At 41.2% G+C, this 13,319-nt stretch overlaps 1 protein-coding gene across 4 annotated transcripts in view; it reads left to right on the top strand.

Annotated features, from left to right (window-relative positions):
* LOC119431670 (transcription initiation factor TFIID subunit 4-like) overlaps positions 1 to 13,319 on the top strand; it is a 99,498-nt gene that overhangs the window by 30,309 nt on the left and 55,870 nt on the right. For 2 of the 4 annotated variants that reach the window (XM_037699157.2, XM_037699152.2), the window contains exons 3-4: positions 11,705 to 11,734; positions 13,091 to 13,249. In XM_037699157.2, coding sequence (XP_037555085.2) covers positions 11,705 to 11,734; positions 13,091 to 13,249 — 189 coding nt within the window. The remainder of the gene's footprint in view (positions 1 to 11,704; positions 11,735 to 13,090; positions 13,250 to 13,319) is intronic. The other 2 variants (XM_037699164.2, XM_037699169.2) reach the window with 1 other exon arrangement.

Genomic DNA, 13,319 nt, shown 5'->3' with positions numbered 1-13,319 from the left:
CGAGGCCTCCACGTCCAACACAGCGCTTGCAAGAGCGCGTGTCCAGCGCCTTGCAAGAGGCGATCGACACAACGACCAGCCAGACGGCGCCATCAGCGCCTAGGGAGCGGCGAGATTCTCGCGATGGCTCCAGAAAAGAAAAATCCCGCATCACAGGGCCCGACAAAGGCTCTGTGAGCTGATTTGCATTCCCTGAACACACAGCACAAACTCCTCTTTCATTATGAACACGCAAATATTACAATGGAACGTTAGGGGTCTCCTTCGTAACCGTGATGATGTCAAAGAGCTCCTTCTTAAATACAGTCCGAGGGTGCTGTGTGTCCAGGAGACGCATCTCAAAGCGGAAAATACAAACTTTTCAAGGCAATATGCCACTTTTCGAAAGGACTGAAACGACGCTATCGCCTCGTCGGGCGGTGTCGCTATAATAGTCGATAAAGGTGTTGCCTGTTAGCGATTAAACCTCCGAACTTCCCTTGAGGCAGTTGCTGTCCGAGCAGTACTGTTCAGGTAAGCTAGTCACAATTAGTTCGATTTACGTCCCTCCTTGTTATCAACTTTCCAAGACACAGTTTCAAAGCTTCATTGATGAACTTCCTCCGCCATACATAGTTGTTGGTGATGTGAACGCTCATAGCCCCTTATGGGGCGACTCTCGTTTAGATGCGCGAGGACGCCTTATAGAAAATTTTCTTTTTTCTTCAGGCACATCTATACTTTAGCGTTACACATAACACATACTCAGCCATTGATTTAAGTATAGTATCGAGTACTCTAATTCCGTATCTGGAGTGGTCTGTTCTGAGGAACCCCTTTGGGAGCGACCATTTCCCAATTATACTAAACTTAACGAAACAAGATACATGCTCACCACACATTCCCCGATGGAAGGTTGACACGGGTAACTGGGAACTTTTCCGAGAACTTGCATATTTAACCACGGATGATATTGCCTCCTTTAATATAGACGGCGCTGTGGCCTATATAACAGCCTTTATTATTGACGCTGCCACGAAATGCATCCGTCAAACTAACGGACTTGCGAATAAACGTCGCATTCCGTGGTGGAATGAAGAATGTAAACAAGCACGAAAAAATAAAAACAAAGCTTGGGTACGACTTTGGGACTCACCAACTGCCGAAAACTTGATTAGTTTCAAACAAATAAAGTCCCAGGGTAGAAGAACGCGTCGACGGGCTAAAAGGAAGAGTTGGGAGAAGTACATCTCCAGTATAAGTTCTTCCACTGATGAGACAAAAGTGTGGAACCAAGTAAATAAATTAAAAGGCCGGGAGGTACACCCATTACCCTTAGTACCCAAGGTGATAGCCTGGAAGACCAGGCAGATTGTCTGGGCGAACACTTCGAACATGTATCCAGTGCATCCCATTACACAAAAACATTTGTGAGGTTCAAAGAACGCGAAGAGCGGCAGCCCCTTAAACGTAAAGGTTCATCGAGTGAGGCCTACAACTATCGATTTACTTTAACTGAACTTAAGGCATCCCTCGCTTGTTGCAATAACTCGGTGCCAGGCGGTGATCGTGTCATCTATGAAATGATTAAGTACCTACATCCTGAAACTCTGAAAACACTCCTGTATCTTTTCAATGCCATGTGGGCGGATGGGTATGGGATATCCCGTCCTTGTGGAAGGAAGCTATAGTCATCCTAGTGCTTAAACAAGGCAAAGACCCATCCCTAGCCAGCAGCTACAGGCCAATAGCCCTAACAAGCTGCCTGTGCAAACTATTTGAAAAAATGATAAACAGGCGCTTAATCTGTTTTCTTGAAAAAAAAAAAAACTACTAGACCCGTTGCAATGTGGTTTCAGGGAAGGTATGTCCACAACAGACCACCTTGTTCGCATTGAGTCTTATATTAGGGATGCTTTTATACATAAGCAGTTCTGTCTCTAGGTGTTTTTCTAGAAAAAGCTTACGGCACGACTTGGCGCTACGGCATTCTCCGAGATCTTTCGGCGATGGGTGTCCGTGGCAACATGTTAAATACAATCGAAAGTTACCTATCTAATCGCACACAACGCGTTAGAGTGGGTAACGCTTTGTCTAAGTCATTCACCCAAGAGACTGTTGTGCCACAGGGAGGCGTGCTTAGTTGCAAACTATTTATTGTAAAAATGAATTCCCTGCACACAGTCATTCCACACACAATGTTTTATTCTATTTATGTCGACGATGTGCAAATAGCCTTCAAGTCATGCAATATTGCCATCTGCGAACGACAAGTGCAGCTTGGAATAAACAAATTGTCTGAATGGGCAGATGAAAATGGCATTTAAAGTAAATGCCCAGAAGAGCACTTGCCTACTCTTTACTAACAAGAGAGGCGTAACGCCAGTCCCAAGTATTGCAATTAAAGGAGATGCGCTCTCTGTGAGCAGCGAGCACAAGTTTTTAGGAATCATTTTAGATTGTAAACTCACATGTATTCCTCATCTTAAGCATCTGAGGGCAAAATGCCTGAAGACAATGAACCTTTTAAAGCTTCTGTCGCGTACGACTTGGGGTAGTGATCGAAAGTGTTTGCTTAACTTGTATAAATGTCTTGTCCTCTCACGCCTTGATTACGGGTCAATAATTTATAATTCTGCAACGCCAAGTGCGTTAAAAATACTAGACCCCATTCACCACTTAGGTATCCATCTCGCGACTGGTGCTTTCAGGACAAGTCCAATCCAGAGCCTCTACGTAGAGTCGAATCAGTGGTCACTTCATCTGCAGTGGTCATACAGCAGTTTTACATATTTTCTGAAAGTACAAGCAAACATTGAACATCCTTCTTATTCAACTATAAATGACGTGACCGCTGCCACACTCTTCTTTAATCGACCTGCAGCGAGAAAGCCGTTCTCTTTGCGTGTGAGGAACCTCAGTGAGGAAATGGGTGTTCCGCTGCTTGAACAATGTCCTATGGCTCCAGTGAAACTGTTCCCGCCGTGGCAGTGGCAGCTCATAGAGTGTAACACATCGTTTGTAGAGGTCACTAAACACGCGCCAGAGGCACACATTAGAATGCATTTCTTAGAACTCCAATCTAAATACTTGTGTACAGAGTTTTACACAGACGCTTCCAAGTCACATGCCGGGGTATCTTATGCAGCCATCGGTCCATCGTTTTCAGAATCCGGTGTACTGCACCCGGAGACAAGTATCTTTACGGCTGAGGCCTATGCAATATTATAGGCTGTAAAGTATATAATGAAATCAAAACTTAAAAAGACTATCATATTTACAGACTTGCAAAGTGTTGTGAAAGCATTGCAATCACTCTGTAAACATAAAAACCCTGTACTTAATGAACTCTATTCCATTCTGTGTAAAGCGTATATATCTAACCAGCATGTGATTATATGCTGGGTGCAGGGTTAGAGTTATTGAGGATAATGTTCGAGCAGACCAAATGGCCACATCAATTACATCTCAGGCATTACATCTCCCTACAGCTGCTGTTCCTGCAACAGATTTGAAGCCTTTCCTGCGAAAGAAACTGCGAAGCCACTGGCAACGCTTGTGGGATGCGGAAAGAAATAATAAGCTTCACTTGATAAAACCACAGTTAGGTTTCTGGCCCCCCGTAATGAAAACATGACGGAACTGATGTCCTGTTCTGTCGTCTAAGAATAGGGCATACATATGGCACCCACAATTTTTTGCTTACTGGTGATGAACCACCAACCTCTGGTAGATGTGGTGAGAGGCTGACCGTCCTCCATGTCCTCGTGGAGTGTCGGGAAGCCGAAACAGAGAGAAAGAAATATTTTCCTCAAGCGTACCGGTATCATGTGCCTCTTCATCCCATCATGTTTCTTGGTGAAGAACCGCTTTTTAATGCCAAAGCAGTCGTCGATTTCTTGAACGATGTGGTCCTGCATGTTATTAGCCCATTAAGGTCGTAGCGCATCCTCTCTCCAGAGGATGCCGCTAGGATAGTAGTTTTTTATAGCACAAGCCTCCAGGCCCTTGTGGTTCAAGGGCTCTGTTTAGGCAGTAGTGCTTCTTGCCAATTACTGCATCTTAATATTTTAAATATTGTGTCATTCTCTCTCAATGCATTCTTCATTTCATAGTACACCTCATGAGTCATTGCCATGATTTTAGTACATGTATATTTTATGCACTTTACAGCGATTAATTTTAGGCCCCCTTACAGCCACGTTTCATCTACTTCTCAGAATTCATCGCTCCACTGCACACTCACAAACACTGGCATGGCGCTCTTTGGCCATAACTGGCCCTTGCGCCATAAAACACCACACATCATCATCATCGTCATCACAGTGTGATGTCCTGATTTTATGGAGACACAAAACAGGGAGGAGCACCTTGTATTAATCATTGCAAACAAGTATTCACTATTTGATCACAATGCTAGCAGTACATGAAACCTAATTGAACTTTTATTTTATGGTTATAATTATTGTGACCGCAATTATAAACTTCTATCAACCATGACAGCTGCCCATATCAATTGGCAAAGCTCTGTACTGTCACCTGCCCTAGGAAGCTGCTTTGCAGCCAAAAGCTCACGACTTATAGACCAACTTTTACAGTTAATTAAAAAAAAACAAGAAGGCTATGCCATCTGTTCCCCGTAACCCAGTTCTATTCTTCACGGGTTACTGAATATGGGTCCGGTCTTTCACGTTTCGGGGCTCGCCTACTGGGCAGGGAATATGCTGATGCTGAACAAGATTTTCCACCTCTCTAGGGAAAACAAGTGTGGGAAAGTTAGATGACAGTATTAAATTCCTTAGTTAGTGCTCCAAAAAGAAAAAAAATTATACAAGAAAACAATGCATATTCCACCTATGTAACACTCTCCAGCACCTTTCTGCTTATGCTTTGCCACAGAGATGGCAAAAGTGATCTTCCAGGGAAGCCAACTTGTAGATTTTTGCAGATTGCCTGTTATCAAGGGGACTGCGACATTGGAGCATTTTCTTTTTTTTTTCTGTATTAAGGCAATATGTGGAACGTCGAAATTGCTTTGATAGAGTGGCTGCTACTGCATGGGAACCTTGATCAGTAGTTCAAAGATGGGAAAGCAATAAAGAGTGTGCAAATAAATTTTTTCCTCTGGGAGCTCATTATAGAAACGCGTAAGTGCATTGCGGAATGAGCACAGGAAAAATAGGCTTGGAATATATAGTTGTACAGTTAAAATGAATAAGGTGAAAAGTTATACAAAACGAACCTCTCTTTCCTTTTTCTTATTAACACTTGTTTTATGGGCATAAGTGCATTGATTTGTGATTTGAAACAAGGAAATAAGGTTTCTTTTGATTATGTCTATTCTAATTAAGATAGTTTGAGAGAAAAATCAATATCATATTAATATAATCATCACCATTTTAATTTTATTTTATCTTTATTTATAAATACTTTATAGCTCCTTCAGAAAGGCATTTGGTAAAGAGGGAACTATGATTGCATAAACGTAAAGAAATCATTTTTCAAAACAAAAAAGGCATTAGTGTAACAAAAGCACTATTTGTACAATAGCATACAACACCAGAACAGCCAATGCAAAAATTCAATTAAAATGAAAACTACAAACAGGAAAAAGTACAAATCATCATCATCGTCATCATTTAATAACCCTCAAAGGCCCCTTTCGGGGTATTACATAAGGGGGGGGGGGGGGCAAAACAGAAATACAGAGCAGTCATGATATCAAAAATTGTATGAATGCTAAATATCCAAAAATAAAAATAACTAAATCTACATATACGCATATATATACACACATATATATACATATATACACATATATATAAATAAAGAATAAAGCAATAGTAGTAAGACGTGACACAGGTGTAAGCATGGTGATTAGGTTTAATAATGGGCTGTCAGTAACTACTTGAACTTTGAGCTATCACGCTCAATAACTATTGATTGTAGCAGTGCGTTCCAGTGCTCTATTGTGATGGGCAGGAAAGATTTACGAAATGCGGTGGTAGTTTCATGAAGACATTGTACACTTGAAGACGTTGTACACTTAAGTTGTTGAAAAGTCGACTAGGAGTGCGGTGAGGAGGAAGAAGTGTATTATGCAGCTGGGGAAAATAGTAGTAGAGTTTGTGAAAAAGACACAGTTGTGCAATTGTGTGGCGAGTTGACAAGGACTGGAGATTAAGAGAAGATTTAATGCTACTGATACTTGTGTGCCAATCGTATTGTGAAGCTATAAATTGTGCAGCCCAATTCTGTACAGATTCTAATGTGTTAATCAAGTAAGTCTGATAAGGGCTCCAAATTGGTGACGCATATTCAAGTTTAGTGCGGATGAATGTTTCATAGGCAAGTTTTCGAATAGAAGCGGGTGACATTGATAGGGACCTTTTGATTAAGCCGAGCGATCTACAACAATGAGCCGCTAGTTGTGAGATGTGGTCAGACCAGGTGAGTTTGTTCGATATTGTGACGCCTAGGTAGCGGTATGTATCTGTGGATGAGAGGACCGATGAATTGAGGGAATAGGGGTAAATGCTGTTGTTTCGCTGCCGAGAAATAGACATGAAATTACATTTTAAAGTGTTAAGTACCATAAGCCAGCGTGAGCACCAGTTAGTTATTTTGTTGAGGTCATTTTGCAGCGACAAATGATCAGTTTCTGAGGTTATGTGCCGGTACAGGACGCAGTCAAATTATAAACAAAAGGGGACCAAGGACCGAACCTTGAGGAACACCGGACCTCATGGTCTTGCTAGCCGAGCTACGGTTGTCAGTGACTGTGTACTGGGACCTATTAGTAAGAAAACAATGGATCCATGATAATATTAAAGGGTCAAGACTGAGGCAAGAAAGCTTGGTCAATAGTCGACGATGGTATACACGATCAAATGCTTTTGAAAAGTCGGGGTAGATAACGTCTGTTTGGAAGCCGGAATCCAGATTGAGGTGAATGTCTGTGGTGAATTCGGAAAGCTGTGTTTCACATGAAAGACCTCACCGGAAACCATGCTGGTTAGGAAAAAAGAACGAGTGGTTATTAAGATGCGAAGCTATGTGGGAGTATATAACATGCTCTAAGAGTTTGCAAGCTATGCATGTCAGAGAAATGGGGCGATAATTCGATGGATCGGAGCGGCTGCCAGATTTGTGTATGGGAACGACATGGCTGATCTTCCAGTCTTTGGGAATCGAGCTGGTGGTAATGGATTGATCAAAAATAAATTGCAATATGGCACTGCAAATTGATTTCTTTCCTTTTAGGAGTTTAACAGGTATGTTATCGGGGCCAGGAGTACTTTAAGTCTTCAGGTTATCGATAAGTTTGGATATACCTTCTGCTGTAATTGTTATGGGTGGCATCTGCGTGAGGTTGAGGAGAGGTAAGGGAGGTATTACTTGGTTAGGTTCCCGAGTGAAAATTGAACAAAAACAAGAATTCATGGCATCGCTGCGTTGATGAACAGGAACTTGGGAGCCATCTGGGTTGAGTAGGGCGATGTGTTGTGAGGGAGCGGATTTGTTTGTTAGTATATTCCAGAACTTTTGGGGGTTATCGCGAAGGATATTCAACAGATCCTGGTGATAAAATTTACGCTTTGTTTGTTTTAAAAGACAGGTGCACTCACGCAAAGCCTTGAAGTAATTGTCCCACTTTGTGAAGAGTTTCACTTTTTTGGCTTCGCGGAACACACATTTCTTTTTTGTTGAAAGCTTACGCAATGTGTTTGAAAACCAAGGTTTATCGGAATTTACACGAATGCGCACAAGGTGCATGTACTTTTCCATCAGTGATATGATCTGTTGTTTGTACGATAGCCAGTTCTGTTCGACGGTTCTCGATTTGGCTATCCTAGTGAAGTGCTGAAGAAATGCAGCGAGTTCAACGTTAATTTGATTGAAGTTAGCTCGGTTGTAGTCCCAGATATGTTTCATTAAAGGCAGAGAGTTCGGTACCATAATTGAAAGCGAGAATAACAGTATATTATGGCCACTTATTCCATCCATTACTTGGAAAGATATAGTAAATATTACATGAAGAATGGAAAGATACCAGTAAATATTACACGAAGATCATTGTATTACAGAGTATTTATACAAACACGACAGTAGCCATATCAACTGGTGAATCATTGCAATGCAAAATGGGGGGGGGGGGGGGGGAGGAAGGAAACGATAGGCTGCAGGTAAACAGATTATGAATGGTGTGCAAACCCACATGGTATTTGTTCAGAAAAATAAATAAACATAAGACAGGCCTGGAATTTACATACTACAAGATCAATGAAGATGTTTGACTAGGATATAGAAAGCTACAGGAAAAAATTAAGGCACAAGGAAAAATAGACACAGAAGGACTAGATGGCTGAGACAGCAAAATGTTTGACCAGTTGACTGCGAAATGTGGTGTGGCTGGATTGGGACACAATGTTATTCGGAAGAGCATTGCAGAGATGGATAGCATGAGGCAGAGCTGAAAAATTGAAAGTGTGTGTGGGGGTGTCATAAATGCGAGTGTAGCTGAACTGATTGTACGGTCTTCATGACGTGCAGAATGCTTCTTTCAGATTTGATATGGATAGACCAGCTGTATGATAAAACGATCACGGCAAGTGCTTAATGGTTGCAGTGAAAGGTCGAGGTTTATTTGGGTTACAATTGAGTAAGTATAAGTGCTTGAAATGAAATGGCTCGCCTTATTTTGGAGGCCCTCCAGAAGGTCAATAAATATTTTTGATGGGGAGACTGTATAGAAGGTGTACTCAAGTTGAGGCCAAATGATGGTTAAGTAAGCTAGTTTTACAATTTGAAAGGGGCATTTCTTTAGTTGTGGCTCAGGAATGCTAATGATCTGGAAGCGTTAGCAGAGAGGGAAGTGACATGATTCGTCCACGAAAGATTAGGTGTGATAAACTCCTAAGCTTTGTATTCTAGGGTCGGGGCCACTGTGTTACAAGGTCTTGTAAAGCAGAGCTTAGATTTTTTTTTTTTGTCTACTGGGTGCATGAGCTTGGCCAATGCTGGTCTAACGTAAGCCAAGCTAATGGATGATAAGCTATCTGAATTTGCGTAAGCTAAGCATATCCCTGTGTAGAATAGGCCAATAAGTGGGCGATTTAGCTTAAAGCTCAATGAGCTAATCTGTCATGATTAAAGCCACAATCTACTGTGTAAGAAAACCTCGTTCCACATATGAGTCTGTGGAAGGTTGTCAAAGTTTTTTGTATGCTCTGCTTTAGTGGTCATACAGTTAAGAAGGAATATGTTACCAGCACTCCTTTTTCCTGTGTGACCTTTTTTGTTTCATTTTACTGAAAAAGTTGGTGAGGTTTTGTCTCACTACACACATGCGTGCACACACATGCAATGGCAATTCAGGATGAGTGCCTCCAATCGCTGTGACAAACATGCTCTATTAACCTATGCGGCCATGCCATGTTAATAATGAAGGCATGAGGCATTCTCTCTTAACCTATGCGGTCATGCCATGTTAATAATGAAGGCATGAGGTTGTGTTTTTTTTATGGGCCACTTTCTAATGTTGGGCCAAGATCAAAATGCAACAAAGTAATTACCCCTGTTTGGAATATGGGGGTACCATGTTTCGTATTGATGGGTATTGGGTACCCGCTGTGGTGGCTCAGTCAGCTAGGCTGACTGAGCCATCTCGTGCTGCTGAGCACGAAATTGCAGGCCTAATGTTGGGAAAATAAAGACGTTTTCATATGTGCATCATCTTATTAGTAATATACACACACACACACACACATATATATAGCACCCGCCGTGGTTGCTCAGTGGCTATGGTGTTGGGCTGCTGAGCACGAGGTCGCGGGATCGAATCCCGGCCGCGGCGGCCGCATTTCGATGGAGGCGAAAATGCAAAAATGCCTGTGTGCTCGCGTTGTAGTGCACATTAAAGAACCCCAGGTGGTCAAAATTAATCTGGAGCCTTCCACTACGGTGTGCCTCATAATCAGAACTGGTTTGGCACGTAAAATCCCACAAAGAAGAAGAAGAAGATTGGTATTGGATACAAAAATGTGTGTCCTTTGCTCTCTTAAAGGTATTGAAGCAAGCCCAGATGCCATGCATTTCAGGATAAACTCAGCCATGTTGTGGAATTGTGAAAGGTTACTGTTTTGAGCTGTTCAGAGTAGCTGCACATCTCATTCCATTGACAGGCTGTAGTGCACCTCTTCTCACCTGCAGTGTGGTAAATGGTCCTTCACCATTTGCAGAAGAATTTTATGCTGCAGTTAAAATGCTTAATAGCTTTTATACAGATTTACCTTTCCACTTGTTTTTGTCAAAGGCAGTTATGAGTAAATTTAAATATGCAAAATGATGAATATTAAAAAGCACGGCAGAAGAAAAAAATTAAATAGTAAGTGCCAAGATACCTTATTTCCACACGCACACGCGCACGCACGCACGCAAACACACACACACACACGGTATTTGACTAAATAACAAATTTTTGCTAATAAACTTTTAACCAGTTACTTTACGCCGCATGTTGCAAGGTAGTATTTGTACCCGGTTTTATATCCATTTCTCATGAATTGTGAGGATGACCCCAGCTTCAACTTATGTGTTTACAAAATTTGTAACAAACTGCATTGGTGTTTCAGTAACTTTTGAGCTCCAATGCATAAAAAGGTGCTTTCATAAAAAAAAAAAAGTTGTGGAACAACAGTGCATTTTTATGGCAAGTTTGACTGTGCTTAGTTGAAAACCTGCTGCTAATTTCAAATTTTCTCCGAAGTGAATGTGCCTTGCGAAATCACTGGCTTAATTCGTGTATTGCAATATGTGTGCTTAAGTAATTAGTTGAAAAGTTGATTAGTGACATTTTGTTAATCAGGTAATTATCCATATTGATTTCCAGTTTAAGTGATGTATACCTCTTTGAGTATTCCAGCTCATAAGTAGATTTGTGCTAAATGCCACAGGCGATATTTAAAAATTCTGTTAACGTTAAAATAACATACCTGGTATATATGCATGCTTTTTATGAATGCTGAGATCTCACTCCTTTCATTCCTAGTTAGTTTTGTTTTTGAATGAAAGAGGGAGCGCATTTTCTAAATGCAGAGCTAAAAAAAATTGGATACCCGCTGTGGTATGCTTTTTTCTTTTTATTAAGACCTCCTTTGACTGTCAACATTAGCACATTAGACTGCTTTGCCCTGTGTCTGTCACTTTGCAGCTGCATTGAAGCTTTTCCTGTGTCACAGGAATGCTTCTATTCTTTTAAATATTGGGTGCATACTCATGCATCTTAGATTGTATATGAGTTTCAAATGCAACTGTTGACATTTCTAATGTAAGTTGATTTTATTGTTGAAGCATACAGTATTTTCAGTATTACTGTATCATGCATTCAGTGAAATGCTAGCCTGAGCTTGCCTGTTTTAGAAGCTGCATTATAATGTATTAGTTGCAGTATTGTTTCAGGGGAGTGTTAGAAAAAAGTATTTTACATCTGTGCTTCCCCCCTGTGTTTTTTCCCCTTCAATAGGAGCATTGAGAAAAATTCATTTATTGACAAGTGCAAATCAGCAGTTTTCTACTTTAAATTTTGGGTGGCAGGCATAGATTGTTCCCTTTTTGATGATTTAGTGAGCCATTTATTCTCACATGTATCTGGCAATCTTCATATACAAGCACCATGCTTCATATTCCCCCCTCCCCCCCCCCCCCCTTTTTTTTTGCACCGTAGTGTCTTACTTCCAAAAGGTGTCCATTAATGGTATGTTTTATAGTATTATGTGCTTTGGATGTTTGCTTAATGTGTTCATGAAAGGTTCCTTTTCTGAATAATGCTCATTTCTGTCTGCTTGCTTTGCTGCTACTTTAAATTCGTTCTCTCTCCCCTCATGTTCTTTACTGTCATATTGCACTGAGTTTTGGTGGTATTAAAATGTTATGTATACAGCTCCTTGAAAGTCTTCTATGAAAAAAATTGTTTAAACACTTATCTTCATTGCATTTGAGCAGCCAACTGTATGGTTTTTCCGTACACCCTTGTGTTAGTATAATACCAAAGAATTGCTGTTCAGAAAAACTGATGGAAAAACTAAGTGAACTAACTGTTAGCGCTTACTCCTGTTGCTATTACAAAGGTTTGCTGCGTGTAGATATGACTGAAAAAAATACTTATAATAAAATTCCGGCAGCATCCTCACGAAGAATGTTAACATTAATGCGACTAGCATTGAAGCAATGTAGCAACACACTGTATTGCCACTGCCGAAATGGGTCATGTCTCAGGCATGTATGCAGCTTGGCTTCCCTTTTGCACTTCCCCTCTGGACACGCTGTGCCATCTAGCGGCACTGCCATGAAGTCTGCATGTGGCATGTGTGCCACTATATATTCGGACAACATTTTCTGAATATATGTGACACGGGTTCAATTCCGCCCAAGACTGGATAAATTTTAAACGATTTTTTTTTAGTCATTGAAGAGCGGCACATACCCAGTGTCACATACCGAGAGACCCAAGTTGGTCTGGTGGTTGTGTTCGAACCAAGTTTCCTCAGCGAGCAGGCCGACGCTCTACCTATTAGACCATGGGACCCAAGTTACCAAGTGACCCTTTTTGGTGGGAAAAGGGTTAGAGACCCAGCCTTAAAAGCGTGTGGAGCTCCCTAAAGAGGCTAATCGTATTAAAAGGCAAAAAGAAATGGTTCGGCAGCTTTTCAAAATAAATTTCTCTTTTTATCCGAGCAGATAACTTCATTTCTAACGTTACCATAAAGCTCCTGGGGTTGAAGAAATTGCGACTTTGTGATGGTAGCAGTGGCTTTTGGAGTGTTGCTAGAGTGTGATTTAATTATCCCTGCATTTGGTTCTATAGTTTATTAGTTTTATTAAGCAGTAATCTGAGCTATATCTTTGTGTCTGGAAGCATCTGTATGACATTTTGCACAATTTTTAAAATTTTTATTTGGATCTGTGTGAGAAAAAACTATGTTGTTTCTTTCATAAATGTATAGTATTTTCTGTGTGCAGAAAATGCACATTGCAAGATCTGGTGGCCAAGTTATCCTGCTACATAGTAATTAGACTGAAGTTCTTGTATATGTGGCACTTCCACTTGCAGAACACGATCACACTTCAGCCGGGCATGATGCGTGGCACCCTGCTTGTGAAAACAGAAAATGGGCAACTGCAGGTCGTCAATGTGGCCCCCAGCCTGCCACCAAACTCTTCAGCTGCAAGTATGTCAGGAGCGCCCACTTACCGGCTGCAGTCTGTACAGGTAGGTAGTTCGGCTGTTTGTAATAACTGCATGCTAAGGTAGAGAAACAGCCCATTTATGTTAGCACTGT

The sequence above is a fragment of the Dermacentor silvarum genome, chromosome 1 (assembly GCF_013339745.2).
Source record: "Dermacentor silvarum isolate Dsil-2018 chromosome 1, BIME_Dsil_1.4, whole genome shotgun sequence".
Taxonomy (NCBI): Eukaryota; Metazoa; Arthropoda; class Arachnida; order Ixodida; family Ixodidae; genus Dermacentor; species Dermacentor silvarum.
Note: the sequence above shows the minus strand (reverse complement) of the source record. Positions and strands in the feature narration are given on the sequence as shown.